The 17,005-nt window shown below is 30.8% G+C and overlaps 1 protein-coding gene and 1 long non-coding RNA gene across 2 annotated transcripts in view; one reads left to right on the top strand and one right to left on the bottom strand.

The window, feature by feature from the left end:
* Positions 1 to 17,005, bottom strand: part of LOC143076268 (tetratricopeptide repeat protein 28-like) — a 110,322-nt gene that overhangs the window by 74,771 nt on the left and 18,546 nt on the right. Inside the window, exon 2 of the mRNA XM_076252000.1 lies at positions 1,145 to 1,468. Within this exon, the coding sequence (XP_076108115.1) occupies positions 1,145 to 1,468 (324 nt within the window). The remainder of the gene's footprint in view (positions 1 to 1,144; positions 1,469 to 17,005) is intronic.
* Positions 4,962 to 7,617, top strand: LOC143076267 (uncharacterized). The gene is made up of 3 exons (XR_012978587.1): positions 4,962 to 5,495; positions 6,239 to 6,307; positions 7,070 to 7,617. It is a non-coding gene; the product is annotated as an uncharacterized LOC143076267 (long non-coding RNA).

The following is a 17,005-nucleotide window of genomic DNA, read 5'->3' as shown; positions in this document are numbered from 1 at the left end:
TCAAATTTCACAACTTTCACCTAATTACAGACCAAAATATTTCCCGATGGCAATTAAAATTTTCAAATTTCAAGTTGAGACAAATTTATTGAAAATCAAGTTTCAAACTTTTAATTGTATGACGCACATGTCAAAAAAAAATCTTTATTTTCAAATTTCCTGACCCTTACTATTAACATAGTTTCTTTCCTTTCTAAAAAATAAATTTAAAGTTTGAAATAGATATCTTAATTGTTACGAGGACTCCTAGTAAGGCCCTTTTGTAAAGAGTCTGTCGATTGTCCAGTCCATTGTTCATGGAAGAGTACAAATGAAAACTTGTATCCGTTCGTTGATAGTTGAGTCGTAATAAATCTGACTCGTAGCCTGTTGATAAATCCTCGATGATAATTTATACTGTTAACAAACAACTGGTTTTATTGTTATCGTCAATGAAAAGGCTCTATTCATTTGGTCACAAGCCAGATTTCGTCTTTTGAATAGAAGTGAGAAGCTATGTTAAAATCCGGTAATTTACAACGGTAATTATAAATACTGTAATCGAGGCATAAATAACACTTCTACAGTGTAAACAGCATAAATTAAAATGGCATTCAGGTTAAGCCATCTTAAATTATGAAAATGGTGACAAAAATATTTTCACAAGCATCTACATCACCCCAATGTTTACAATTTACAAGATTTGTATTATCTACTCAAACATTTATAAAACACATATTTTAGGAACTGCATTCCACACCTTTCCCCTAAATATTTTATGATTGTAAAATAAGGGTTTAGTGTATTAGTCCCAAGCATATAATCTTTTGACAACATAAATTCTGAGTGTGGAATGCTAGAGATACTAAACTCTGTCACATTATTTGTTTGTTTGATAGAAATGCAGCAAACATTTCAAAATTTCTGGATTCTGGATATTTTTTTTCATTTTTTTTGTCAGAATCTTTCCCAATCATAGGTAAATTAAATGTCTGTACAAGCTATTGCTTCCTCAAAGACTCATATGAAGAGTCTTTTTTCTGAAAAAAAAAACAAGTTATACATTGTTAAAGATACAGGTCAGAATTTTGTGACATACACCATCACATAATACAACGGTGATCAAGGGAGACAACTTGTCATTCCACAAGCTACTCATTCTTACCTTTGCCCACTTTGGATTGATTTCTTTGGCCTTTCGAGCATCCTCTAGACTTTTCTGGTATTGCTGTAATTTTGCATAAGCAGCTGATCTGTTAGTAAATAAGATAGGATTTGAGGGATCTAGTTTAATGGCTTCTGAATATAATTGAACAGCTCGTCTAAAATCACCGCTGTTGACAGCCTCTGAACTTTCCCGAACTTTTTGTAGATAGAGGGCATGATTACTGTTACTGACTGATGATCCAGCTTGTGGCTGTTGCTGCATGTGACCTGAAGGGCCAGGTAATGAAGGGCCAGCTACAGGAGGACCATGGAACTCAGAGACCTACAAATAAAATGATATTAACTTTAAGATTTCAAAGTTCATAAAGATGCATTTTTGACCAATTTAAGTTTTGTACACATTTGTTTTTAAAGATCAGGATTATTGTCTAAGAGTAAGAGCACTCAAAATTTAACACTGTATCTTAACATGAAATACCTGTACATATTTGTGTCTGGCTGGACGATTCTGAGATTTTAGATTACAGGGTCTTTAAAATGAGAGATAGATGATTAACAGAATGTTTAAGATTTTACACATTTTTCACCTATTTTCAGTGAGTGCAGTCGGCCTTTCTCAAGCACAAGAACACCAACCAAAACTAGTTCTACAACTATGCACTGTAATTACATAGTCCCATAACTCAAATTAATAATTTATGTACTGCGCCATTTAATATCTTAAGATCATACATCATTCTTTAATGGAGTATTTTGCACTACATGTACAAGTATGAATTTATTGACTGTATTTATTAGAGTACTCCAATGCTAGGTAAAGACAAAGATATCACAGCACGTCTTTCAATGGTAAACATTAACTTTGTGTGACGTAATGTTTTGAAACATATTTTACGTGTATATCAGTTACATGTCAAAATAAAAAGTCATTGTAAAAACAGCAATAACACTTTGTCAGACTTTATAACTGTATGAATAAAATAGAGAATTGAAATGGAGAATGTGTGAAGGAGACAACAACCAGATAAAGAGCTGAAAACAGCCAAAAGCAACCAATGGGTCCTCAATGCAGTGAGAAAATACTGCACCTGGAGGTCAACTGATCTCTAAACAATTCTCTATACTAGTTCAGTAAAATGGATGAAATAAAATGTGATTTGAGTACATCATGTACTTTTTTTTAACAAGAATGAATAGGAGTTGAGTGCACCCTTATCAAAATAAATAATTTCCATTTCAGTATTAATATGGGGAAATGACCTTACAGAAAATTATCAAATGAATGTCAACAAACATTTATAATCAAATGTTACCCAATATCAAACTTAAAGCATAAGGGCAAATTACAAATCCGAAAACCAAACACTTTGCTGATAGCGACTATGTACATGTCAATCAATCTAAAAACAGATTTCGTAATAAATGTGAATGATTTTGATCTCGTTGATTGATCTTATACCATATCAAAATACACTTTCCAAACATACAGTACCATTAAAATCAAATTTGGCTTGCTCCACAAGTAAAACTGATACACTATCAGGGTAACATATATAATTTGTCAGGGTTTTTAAAATCTTGAAATTGCTTTCAAAAAGCAATCAGACATTATGATAAAACTCTTAAATTGTTCAATGTTTCATTTTTTTCCCAAACTTTTTAAAAAGAAAGAATGTGTAGCTCTGATAGGGAAAGTGATATCCTTCATCATCGTAAAAATTGTTTTATTATCAGCGAGCTTTTTCATTTTATGATAAGATCATACGTAATTAGTTAGTTAAAAATTTAAATGGAACTGTCAAAAAGAAATATTTCGAAAATTCAAATAAATATGTCTTTTGCATTTCATTCAAAAATGACATGAGTATACATTGTATGTGTGCATGAGATAGCAGTTTCATTAGATTAGAACAAATAGTTTTTATGAATGTATTAAATTCTATTTATATTTCTAAATTTTTTAATCTTTTATGTGTCTATTTCTAGTATTTTACTACCAAATCTTTTGTCAACTCAAGTGGCAGCGAAGGTCATAATTTATCATGCATTTCTAACTGCACTTAAATTCTATCCTTAATTATAATCCCACCTCCCATCTCCACCCTAAAATGATAAAACATGAAATAGTAGTTATATATATATATATATATATTTTATTACCAATGAAAAAAGAACATCCAGATAGGAGATAAAATTGTAAAATACAGTCAATTCACAAATTGTTTATAGTTCATAGTCATCACATCCAAAGTACTAATACATAAGACTTCAACTTTTCGTTTCATAATTGACTTTATTATCCTAGCCTGCATTGAATGTCAGTTTTATTATTCTGTAACCTTGTTTCTTTTTTACATTTGCCACATGATACTGATTAAGTTAGAAATACAGCAGTACATTGTAGCATCACAATGCCGTGACAAGCTCTAATTTGTATTTGTCATATGTAGTGTTGAGCAGTCAGACAAAAAACATTAATTGATTTATTGAAAATATCAGAGGTGTATACAGTATTGACTTGTAATCATCATGATTCAGTTAGAAATATATTTTCTATAAATACATGTACACATGAAAGATAATTAACTATCTGATAATTGTATCAATATTAATCATAAGGGATGTGTATACCCCGCACACATAAACGTTCATTTATATTTGTGAGAAATAATGCCTTAACTTCTGCCCCAGGAATAAATAACCTTAGCTGTATTTGGTAAAACCTTTGAAAGTTTTGGGTAGGCAATGCTAGTGAATTCCATACAATATTTACCCTTTTTTACTTTTTTTATAAGAATGTCAATACTTAGACTTTTGTACACGAAAATGTGCACATCAGGGGTCCAAAATCTGTGGACATAAATGCCCCCGCTCAAGCTTCCAACAAATGGAATAAGATCATGATGATGGATGAACGGAAGGATGGAAAGACGTAACACTTTAAGCCCCCATCTCTTACAGCCGGGTCACAATAAACAACTTTAAAATAAAACACTCAGAGGAAGTCGTCTCTCTCAACACAAATCAACAGACAAGGAATACAAAACCATGCATTGTAATATCATTTCACACTGCAGTCTGTATTGCAACAATAAATTATGAAAAATGATAATCGGATCATCCTGAAAAATATGAATTATTACCCACGAAATAAAAACTTTATTGTCCATACCAAATAGATACTGAACAAAAGGATTATTATATATGTCAACCTATTTTATTTGTAAAGAAATTTTATGTGCACTCTTGACATGGCGTATAAAATATTGAACAAATTCATTATTACGGCAAAATTTGAACACATCAATAACAGTGGGAATGTTAAAGCTTTATATGATATTTTTTTAATTCGGTCAAATTTAAAAAAATATATTGATACACAGCTAAAGTTTAAAATAATACTGACGTACTAGTTCCAGAACAGTTCCCACATGTCTATTTGAAAATGCAACTTTGATGTGCACGACAAAATTATTCTTTTATTATAAAAAAAAAAGATTTGGTATGATTGACAATGAGACAAAGAGTCTAAATGACACAGAAAATAACACCTATACGTCACTGTACTGCCTTCAACACTGAGCAAAGCCCATGATCTATTAAAGTTGGCCAGTGTTTGTATAGAAATCTATAAACAATTTTTATTAAGTTCAATATTATAAGCTTCTGGTATCCCTTCAGTGGCGGATCCAGGGGGAGGGTTCCGGGGGTTGGTACACCTCTTTTTTTTGGACGATCAATGCATTTGAATGGGGACATATAGTTGGAACCCCCTTTGTCCTGGGTTGGGAAACCCCCTTTTTCAAATGGCTGGATCTGGGTCAGGATCCCTAATAGACCTTGAGATGAGGAACTCAGATGACGTAATTAAAAAAAATATTAGTCCGCCATACAATTGTGGATGCTGTGATTTTAAAAATGGACATAAATGAACAATAAGAACTGTTTTATAGAGCTGGTGTGATGAGAAAAGAAAGATGTAGATTTGACCTGAAATAAATTATTAGAAAGGACAATTTTTTTATTGAATTTTATGATCAGAATTTTGGGATTATTTCATGAGGAGAGTGACATTTTTCACCATCTTCCGGGGTCCATCAATTTGCGAAAAAAGTAATCTCACAGTGCCACCCCGAAAATTTAACCAGACATGTATAAATGTATCAGCTTCGATATGAGCCATCATACATGTTCAAGTAAACGATATGGACTGAGCAACGGAGGAAAACGTTACCATTACCGCCTATGGAGAATTAATTGTAAATGTATACCCAAATTAGAAGCTCAATTCCAGAAGTTTTCAGGCTGATTTATGGATGATTTCACCTTGTACACCACCGAAAATGATGGTTAGTAGTTTTTTATTTATACCTAGTTATTATAAATGGTTTAAGATAAATATTATTGATAAAGATCAGCAAAAACTCAATGAAACTTTGCTTTTAAAATGCATTACTGGCACGGGGCTGAACACTTTTTTTAGGCACAATCATCACTTTGTTTACTTCCGAGAGATCCGAAAGGAATTTGTTTACTATATTGAAAAAGGCAAGAAACAACTTTTAAATATTATTAAATTGTAAGTAAAAATGACACAATATAGTCTTTGTTATGTAATTATCACTTCGGTCTACAGGAATACCTGATAATCAAGGGAGATAACACACTTCATACGAGTAAAGTGAGATACATCATCGCATGTGCTTTTATCCAATGATTTGACCCCTGGTCAGTAGATATCATATGCAAAAAAACAGAAAAAACATGTACATGTTTTAAGAAAATCATGAACTAATATTTTTAATGCACTTGAGGAAAACAATAGATATTGTCATTTCTCAGTGAAAAAGGGGGAGGGTCAAACCTTTTTGAAAACAATATTTCTGCACCTATTCAACTATTAAGCTAGTTAGCTACTACCCATTGCTTCTAAAATAAAAGGTTTAAATGAAGGTGACTAAGCCACAAGGGAGAAGCATTTGTCTTTCTTTGTGATTAAACTTTCAAGAATTAGATTTTTCTCTCTCAATAATACTTATGTATTTAAATCAAATGATAACACAGCCTGAGTAATTTTTTTGTCTTATTTCAGTTCCAAACATATCATTACTTTTTAACCTGAGATGGCAAACTAGAGGTTTTAAAAAGTCCTGAATAACTGGTAAGCATTTTGCTTTATTAGGCAAGCTCTAAATTGTTTATTTATGGTATTTATGCAATTGAAATTACAGTCGGTATGTTAAAAATATGCAAATATGAAAACTGTTGCTATGGTCTTGGTATTAAATGAAAAGGCTTAGTTACAGATCGTTTCGACTCAATATTTCGAGTTAAATCTTGCGGCAACTGTTTCTCACGTAACACTGCAAACTATATTTAGCTCTATTTTGATCTGTCGTTATTTAATGACGCCATAATACATGTGATGTCACAATGTTTCCTTTAAAACCTCATGTGGATTTCTCACTAATAAAAGGTTTTCACTGAAATACATGTTAAAAACATTTTTTCTCAAATAGAATTATGTGAAAGGACAAGTTTTGAAAATTTGCACTATATTGCACTCTAATTATATGATAAGGATGACTTTCCAAGTAGTTAAGAGTGCTTTCCACAGTTTTAAATACCAGATTTCCACTAGTAAGAATAATTATTTTGGTGTTGGTTTTTTTATAAAATCTTCATTTTTGCATAATTTCTCTGTCAAAATGCACTTTAAGGCACAAGAAAATTTTATAGAATGCTTTAACAGGGTCTGTGTATTGTAATTAAAGGTTATAATCAGAAGTTTTGTCCTTGTTTTGACTAGTGAAGGTATTCTGGAAGAAATTAATTATACAAACACATTGTATTCAAAATAAATGAATATAGCGACGAAAGTGTCATTGCCTTATAGTGCTAAAACAACTTTATTTTTTTTCAGAAATGGACAAAAATACACAGATTTATTCAGAATGTTATACCGATAAAGATGACATAAAAATATTTGGAAAAATCAGAAGTATGAATTTCAATATGGGTCAGGATCCCTAATAGACCTTGAGATGAGGAACTCAGATGACGTAATTAAAAAAAATATTAGTCCGCCATACAATTGTGGATGCTGTGATTTTAAAAATGGACATAAATGAACAATAAGAACTGTTTTATAGAGCTGGTGTGATGAGAAAAGAAAGATGTAGATTTGACCTGAAATAAATTATTAGAAAGGACAATTTTTTTATTGAATTTTATGATCAGAATTTTGGGATTATTTCATGAGGAGAGTGACATTTTTCACCATCTTCCGGGGTCCATCAATTTGCGAAAAAAGTAATCTCACTTGCCACCCAGAAAATTTAACCAGACATGTATAAATGTATCAGCTTCGATATGAGCCATCATACATGTTCAAGTAAACGATATGGACTGAGCAACGGAGGAAAACGTTACCATTACCGCCTATGGAGAATTAATTGTAAATGTATACCCATCTGCCACTGCCCTTTACAGACAGAATAATAGAAAAATGGTACCCTACAAATAAAAACGAATCTACATTATATATAATACAATGTATTACTGAAAATTACATTATCTAGGGCTGACATTGGAAAGGGATATAATGTGTTTGTACAATCAGTAGTAGTACCTAAAATTGTTATGAATTTATGTGTTGAAATTCTATGCTGTGTACAACTGATGCACTTTTGGTCATATTTCAATTACATCAAATGCAAAGGTATCATTTTAACGAATAAATGTTAACAATAAAATCCTCATTATGTTAACGACTCTACATATCTATAGTATATAAAATATCAATTCTGTTATTTGATCTTTTCTTATTTGTCAGTAAAATATTCATTTCAAAAGCATGAATAATAATAATATTCTAAATCAAATTCATCTTTTTTTTTAAATATTTCAAATTTATCATTCTTTCATGGATCCTGAACTATTTTTATTAATAAATCAAGCATGTTCAAAAACATTCAAATTTCCTTTACAAAAACCAACAAAATCCACCAAGTCCCAAAATTAATGATACGCTTTGACAACTAACCTAAAAGAAACACAACAATGTACAATGCACCTCAAAATTTAATGTTATGCTCCAGCAGATGACCAAAAAGACGCATCACAAACTCCAATGCACATGAATGTTTTACTCCTAATTTGACTACTAAACAGCAAATTACAAATGACGTAACATTATAACACAGGATGATTTATTAAATAGATATGTTGCTAGACAGTAAAAAGAACCCACTGAGGTTTCTGAAAGGAGCCATATTTATTTTCTTGTGAAAAGTATTACATAGATAAAAGATGTGCAGAAACCCGACACTCTACCTTAACAAGGACAAACGACACGACCATAGAATTTCTCTCTATTGGAGAGAAGGAGATGGAGTCGAATAATATGCTTTTCAGTGACAATATGAATAATTAAACAGATGCATCATAAAATAACAATTCCTTTTCCATTCTAATTCTATTATAATGAAATTAAATCATATCTCTTAAATGGCCTTTGACGTTGGCTTTTAGGGTCGAGTTGTGGTGCCGTTTTTCTCAATTTAAACATTGAAATTGTGTTGTGCAGTTAAAAGAACACTAACAGATCCATAAATTGAGAATGGAAATGGGGAATGAGTCAAATAGACAACAACCCAATCAAAGAGCAGACACAGCCCAAGGCCATCAACGGGTGTTCAACAGTTTGAACTTTAATTCATTTAATAGAACTGAACTAAGGGATCGTGGAGACACTTCTAAAAGTTGTGTGCAGAATTCTGTGTCGGCCAGGTGACTAAACAATAAATTGCATGAAATAAGCATCAGTCAGACAGCAACCCAACAATTAACAACATGGAACACCATGTTTTAACTAGGTATAGGTTAAGTATGAACATCATCTATCCAACAGTGCCTCATGATTTAAAACTACAAAGTTGAATTTAGTGCACTAAATGAACTTCCAGATTTGAAATTTCAACCACAAATTTGTTTCAATTGCGTGCTACCCCAAAATGACCCTCCCGATATCCTTGCATGACAGATCAAATAACGTAATCTTATTATAGAGAAACCTGTGTGAATACTAATGAATCCGAAACGATCCTATAAATTGCAAATTATCAAATGTTAAAAGTTTTTACCATATATGCTATAACAACATAGCTCATTTTTCAAAATTTAATTTACTCTTTACAAAATTCACAAAAAAAACGACAACAAAAACCAAAATCCCATTTTAGCTTGATGTAATTGATAACTGAAATATTCATTGGGTAATTTGTATTTTTTCCCTAACTATGATTTGATGACTATAAATCACAAAAAATATTTGCATACATGAAATTCTGTACCAGGAGAAAGGAAGTATAAAGGGTTCCAGGCAATCTTAAAAGACATTATATATAGTTATGGACTTAGAGGTCATTATCATACATAATATGAATTCTTTTGACCGACATATTTTTTTTAATCATTGTTTTTGTATTTAGACACACTGTGCAGGATTCGTTATTATTTATCATTCAAATAAGAACATTGAATTCAAATGATAAAAAAAAATTACATATTTTCTATAGGTTTGTATGCAGATATAAGCAAAACAAATGAATAAAATTTCAACTAAAATGCAAGTTTCCTCAATCTATAAAAATGATCCTCCAAAAAAAATAAATGAAACTACATTAGTCTGTTTTTCAATTTCATGTGGATTTCTTATTTTTTTTTTATAACACATCATGATTTATTATGCATGATCACAATGCTATTATGGGTATACAAATTTAATGAAAAAAATTTTCCAAATGGGACAGCACTCCACCCTAGAGATCTTGATCTGTGTGGCTGCATAATTGATTGATAGCAGGTTTGAAGCTATCCCACTCTAGCTGCAACCAGGTGAGGTCCCTCAATCAACCTCCAACTAAGAATTATAACTAAAAATAAACTTGATTACCCAACAGAACTTCAAGGATATTTGTAAAAGGTATAAACGAAACCCTCTTGTTTTTCAACCCAGTATTTTCTAAATTTTGACAGAATATTCTGATTCTGACTGAAGTTTCAACAAGTGTATTCCGACCAATCCTAGATATTATCTCCCCTTTTCAATCTATATCTTATCACTTTGCAGGGAGGTTTTTACAAAGCACACTCTCAATCATATTGTCAAGCTTTACTTTTAACAAAAGATTTTCATTAGCCGATTTTCCAAATTACTTTCCTTTCATTAGTTAGCAAAGGTAGATTTCCAATCAATATAATCATATAATTTATAATTTTACACCCGAAATAGCACAAAAAATAAAACCTTTACAACAGCAACGTATCAAAACATTTGTTCCCTAAGCTCTCGTAAGACGAGTAAATGATATTTGAACGATAATCCCTAAAATGGTCATACCCTCACATACAAAAGATTAAAATTGTAAAATTTGTAATGCACATCCAAACGAAAGTTTATTTTCCTTTTCAGTACGGATTATCTGGTCTAATCTATGACTAAAATGTAATTGTGTTTGTGGTGCGAGGAATTAAGTTAAAACCAGCCCACATTTCTCATTTTGTTTTGTCAAGATTCAATTATAACAACAATAGTAGACTTCTGAAATATTAAAAATGTCTGAATTCTTAAAATTCGGAACAATTAATAAGAAAAAATAGCTATAGGATTATAGAAGGTCAAAGAAATAGTTTGGCTCTTGATAATCATGTGGTCAAAGTTAATATTTCTATTTTGATGAATAACTACCATAATTTATTTTTAGATAGGTATAAACATAAACTTTTCAAAATTTTAACAGTCACTATTTTGTTAGCAACTTGTATATTTACCTTCATTTAAAAAAACGATTGCAACTTTTACTCTGTTTTAATTATTAAGAAAAATTCCATTCATTTAACTGTTGGATCTCCGAATTTTTTAGGTTTTACCGTGATTCATGATTTCTGTCACACTCAGTCTAAATTTAAAATACCTCAACTTCTTTACTCATACGGCAGGGAAAATTGGGTGACAAATCAAAGTTAATAAATTTGGGTCTATAAATTCCAAAAGTTCCTCTCATAAATGAAGAGTTGATAATGTCTCTAGTTATCAAAGTAAATTAGCCCTTGTAAATCACGTTTTAAAATTTACTGTTTGTACCTATATCGTAAAATATTGAAGCACATTATACATGCCGTTTAACACATAATTGTCAAATATGTTTAACGATAACTTGTCAAATCAAATATGAAACATTTCTATTCAAAATTATAAACATTTATGAAAATGAGGGAATGTTATCATCAAATATTATTAATATTCATGAAATGAAAAATAAACTGACAATTTAAATGTTAATATTGAAAATATTTGGAAACACTTCTTAGTCTGTTTTTTTTCTCTACGTAATTATATTTTATTATTTAGCACATGCAAAAAATGTTACTCATCAGTAAACACCAATAGTTCATAGCAAATCATTAAAACACACAGCCTTTATTCACATAATCAACTTATTAGCAATTCCAACAGAAATGTGCCAGTACAGTTAAATATGCTTTAAAGATGAATCACCTCTATCAAGCCAAAACCTGTATTGTCAAGTTAATACTCTGGACACAAGAGTTATCTTTTATATATAGATAGGTTTGATTACATTCTTGGATGATTATAGGCTTCAAAGAACATCAGACTCAATTCACCTAAGTCTTTTGGTGTATAGTGTGTTTAAAATTTCCTTTTGTTCCTTTGCTTGTTAATTAAGAGTCTACAGTTTGATTTAGGCAGTTTTTATGGACATAAAATTCCATTTTTGAATTTATCTTGGAGTTCATATTTTTCATAAAGCTTTTTATTGATATTTTTTTTTGAAAATACTATCCTCAGTAATCCAGGTACCTCAACAAAATATGGTATTGTCTACATTCTGTGTGTACATTGTCTACATTTTGTGTGTACATCTGTATGTTGATTTAAAATGTTTACAAGTACATTGGTGCATAGAAAAGCCTCAAAGATTCTGAATCTGACTTCTGGATTACTGAGTTATCTGTAAATAAATTTAATGTTATGTCCTTTCAATTTGGTCTCATTGTCTAAAAACCAAAAGAACAAAGTACATAAATCCACAAACCATATTACACACAAAACTCTAGATTGTCAGTAATATTAAATGTAGAAAAATCTAGTAGTTCCACTCATTCAGTTTTAATATGCAAAATTGCCAAATTTTCAAATTGTGAAAGTGCGTGATTGAGGGGACTTGACCAAATTATCTCCACAGAAATGAGATCTGCATATATATGCTTATACAACTGCATACCAAATATCATTGACCTACCACTAGAAGTTCCTGTTAAACAGACTTATCATTAACTATTACAATGTTTAAGCCACCACAGCCATCAATGTAACGGCAGATGTATCTTGTTGCTTTCTAGACTATTTAGTGGCTAGACAAAACTTTTAAATCCAGCTTAAAGCTAATGTATTTAAAGATACAAGAATTCAATAATTAGGAATAACACAATAAAGTGATAAAAATACAATTCGTTTCATCTGATATGATTTGACATAATTGACTTGTCCATCAAACAAACTTTTAAAACAATTATCGGTATTTCATCTCGTACGATATCTTTATGTTATCTCACTTAGTAACTTGTTGCTTCGAGGAACAAAGACAAGTCACGATACGACTGTTTCACTTACAGTTATAAATTTCAATATATTTGTGTGAAATAAACTTTTTAAATGTCATCTTAAGTAACAGTTTTAAAGTGCAACATTAATCTTAAGAATTGAGAATGGAAACAGGTTATGCGTCGAAGAGACAACACCATGACCATATTGAGATAATTAACAGTGTATTTTTTCCTAAAAATATGGCTAGGTATCCATTTTAGCTATCCTAGCATACCACTACCATAGACTTTTATCTTTTCCTAAAAATTAATAATGGTATGACTTATTAATGAAGATTTTATGGTGACAGGCTTATAAAACAAAATTTTTAGAAATTATAAAGAGAATTTTACCATTAAAAAAACACAAATAACCCTTTTTAATGTAGAACCAGGTTGGTTTCAAAATCAACATTCTACCTGAATATCATAATCACCTCCCAACCCCCAACCCCATCCCATATGCATCAACTTGCCAGAACTATTTGATAAACACCTCCCCCAGACCCACCCCATCCTGCTTGCATCAACTTTGACCATACTCTTTGAATATAAATTCAAACTAAATCCCAAACCATTTACATTCACTTGTAGGTTCTCTTTCATAATCATCTCCAAAACCTACCCCACCCCCTTTGCATCAACTTTGAAGCTTCTGTTTAATAAGCATTGCCAAATCCCAACCTACCCCCTTTGCTTCAACTTTGAAGGTACTTTTCTTCCTCAAATATTTCCAAGGTCTAGCTAGAAATGGTACCCGTATAACTTTGTATAAATAAGTATATATATTTCTGCGTCACCACATGTATGTTAACTGAATGTCTAGTCTACCAGGTCACCGATTTAATCTCACTGATAAATGTTACAGAAACTTAAAGCTCATTAATTCAGATGTCTGCAGCAAATTTTCTTTGTTTTAAACGGTACAATTTAAAAATAGTCTATTCTGACACAATACTTTCTGACCTACTTTTATTAAAATAAGTTAATAAATACAAATATGTACCGTTTTATGTTGGTGTCTGTATGATCCTTACATAAATCGTCTTGCTTACAACCAAATATGCTCATGTTTCTTATAAAAGTAAATCAAGTTCACACTTTTTGTCAGACTTTGGCACAACCATGAAATAAAGTTTTCAAGAAAATACAAATTTTCTTCATTCCACACAAAATTCATACCTACAAAAATTAGTGAATCCACAGTGTCCGAAACATAAATTAAACACCCAAACTGCAGTCGCAATAGAAGCAGTGAACTGTGACCATAGATGAAAAACAGATATTAAACTGAGCCCAGTGTCAGTCACTTAGTCCCCCACAGAGAAAATACAATTAACATGCATTTTTGATTTACTGTTTTTCTGGGTGGAGATAAAATTGTAATTTGGGATTATTACTCAAGAATAGATAACTGAAACCAGGTTTAAGGGATATGCGCCATAAAAATATCTAATTGCAGAAGAAAATTAAAATCTACAATAGGTATTCGTTGTCATCCACCAAGTAAAGATGTCGTGAACTAAATTACCCTCCATTTATTAACAATGCAACACTCTTCTTATTCACAATACAACTTCTTGTGTGTTCTAATTAAATACAGGTTATGATGATGTAATTATTTACTCGAACTAAATACCACAATTTCCACCAAATATAACAAAGACCAAAAACATACACCTAGGCCTTCTTTTTTTTTTTTATTTGATCAGTACTTTTAAACTTTGACATTGACAAAAATAAAGCTGAGGTTCTTTTCAGGGGACTGTGTCGAAAAAGAAGAAAACTTTGTCCAAACGGTGACCTGAGTGTAGTTGTTAGCATCCTTGACCTGAGTCTAAGGCTCTAACTTTTGTGTGCAATCATACCACATTTTTCTTATTTTTATATTATTTATTGGTTTTTATTGAACATTACTGGAGTGCCATATCATGGACATCTACCAAACATACCCATGTTCTGTACAATTCCGAACTCTATGACAAAATTAGACACTGATTCGAACATAGGGTTCTGTCAGCTTTTGTGAAAAATAAGCTGATTCCTGAAATGTATATATGGCTAATTAACATATGTTACATTGAAGAAACATTGTTGCCAATATTCCAAACATCTTTTATTTACAAGGAAAGACATCCAAAAATACCCTTCAGTTGTTGGTCAGGGTTGTGTTCTATATCATGTTAGTTTTTTTTATTGCAGTTTTGTGTCAAACAATGAAGATTTCCTGTAAATATCAATTTACTAACTTAACTGTTGTTTAATGTCTTTAGAACCCTAACAAGGAAATACTTCTAACCAAAACTGAAATGTTTCATCTAATTCCATAGATTCAACAATTAATCTGCAAATTGGGGGCCAACATGATTCCAAATTATATTTCACTTTAATGCAACAAAACGGTATACAAATTGTATGAAATATAGTATCATTAATTTCTAAAAGGAAGATATACTGACAAAACAAAAATTGATAAAGACAAATTATGCATAAATGCTTTATAGTAAACTACACGTAATGGAATATCTATTCATTAACCAAAGTCATATTTTCCCATTATAAATACAACTCTTTTTATTAGGAGTTCAAAGTTCAAAAACTTCATTACAATTCTAAACGTGTTTGTATTATCAGTTTCACAATACATTCTTGGTTAGAGATGCATAACACGCAAAATACGATTATGAAAAACGCCACAGGATGCTTTTAAGTTTTATAGTTCCCTAAGTCAAATTATAATGATTTTTTTAATAAAAGAACCTGTTATCTGTTAAATATATCTGAAAATATATTAATAATGGAAAATTTATAAATGGTTTGTCAAGAATATATCATTTCCCTCCATATGGTACATTTTCATATCATTTACGATGTTTACTTGAAGAAATTGTTTCTACTTCAACGATCTTTCCAAATGAAAAGTATTTTGTACACAAAAGGCAAATCTGATCATCAGTTTTATATAATTTTCAATGGTTTCATTTCTATAACTTGCATATCCTGTTTTCTTTGTGGTAGTTAATAGGTTTTTAACATTTCTGAGCTACGTCACATATTACAGCGAATTTCCTAATGCTTGCAATGTAAAACTTTGGTTGGCTTGCTTGCTTTGTTTGTATAATTGTTTATACAAGCTTTGTAAATAAGATTGACATCCTTAAACACTTTATATAGGCATAGTTTAACCTGTATATATCATATTTGAATTTAATTGGGTGTTATCCTAATGATTGTACAATATACAAACAAAGCATCCAAGCTAAACAAAGTTTTGTTCTACATGCATTAGGAAATTAGCTGTAAGGGATAGAAAATAAATATGAAACACATTTTCTCTTCATTTTGTTTGAAGAAACGTTATAAATATGACCTTATATATATATATATATACATGTATTACTTTTCAAGGTCAGCTGTTATTTCATATCAGTCACTGTTGATGTATTACCCTTTTCAAACTTGTGAACATTTTGCAAAAATTAGAAGGTCAAAGATGACTTTTCAGCTTTGTTTGCCCTTTACTCTGACCTTATCAACTTAAAAATATATCTCTGTTACATATAAAACTATAACAATCTGCAAAACATGACCATAATAAGGATACACCAAATGGGAAAGTCATTAACATTTGACTCAACCTACTTTCATTTCAAATACAGCTCGAGTTTGGTCTTTAATTGACTTCCAACTTATTCAGGCTTTATACTTCTTTGTGAAGTTTGTCTTTAAATGATTGGGTTCCTATGAGTTTAAATTTCACATGTATCCTGTCCGAGGGCCCCAAATTAAATAGTCTTCAAATATTACAACTGTTCTATCTAAAAATCTCCCTGCACTATTTACTCTGCTATTAAAATTTACACTTTACATGTATCCTCTCTGAGCGCCTCAAATTAAATAAAGTCTTCAATATTACAAATGTTCTATCCAAAAATCCCCCTGTACTATTTACACTGCTATTTAAATTCAACTTTTTCAATACATAACCACATTTCACTAAATTCTTAAATATTAAATATCTCGACCAACCCTTGGTTACAAAAAAAAGTGTCTCATTTTGGCAACGGTGGAATTTATCTCGGTTTGAAGTTATACACCCTTATTCTTCAACAGTTTGCTTGAAATCAATGGATTAAAATTTCCATGTATTTGCTCAAATAGATCTTTCAATATTTGATTATCAGATCAA

The sequence above is a fragment of the Mytilus galloprovincialis genome, chromosome 5 (genome assembly GCF_965363235.1).
Source record: "Mytilus galloprovincialis chromosome 5, xbMytGall1.hap1.1, whole genome shotgun sequence".
Classification (NCBI taxonomy): Eukaryota; Metazoa; Mollusca; class Bivalvia; order Mytilida; family Mytilidae; genus Mytilus; species Mytilus galloprovincialis.
This window is presented reverse-complemented; position numbering and strand designations above follow the sequence as displayed.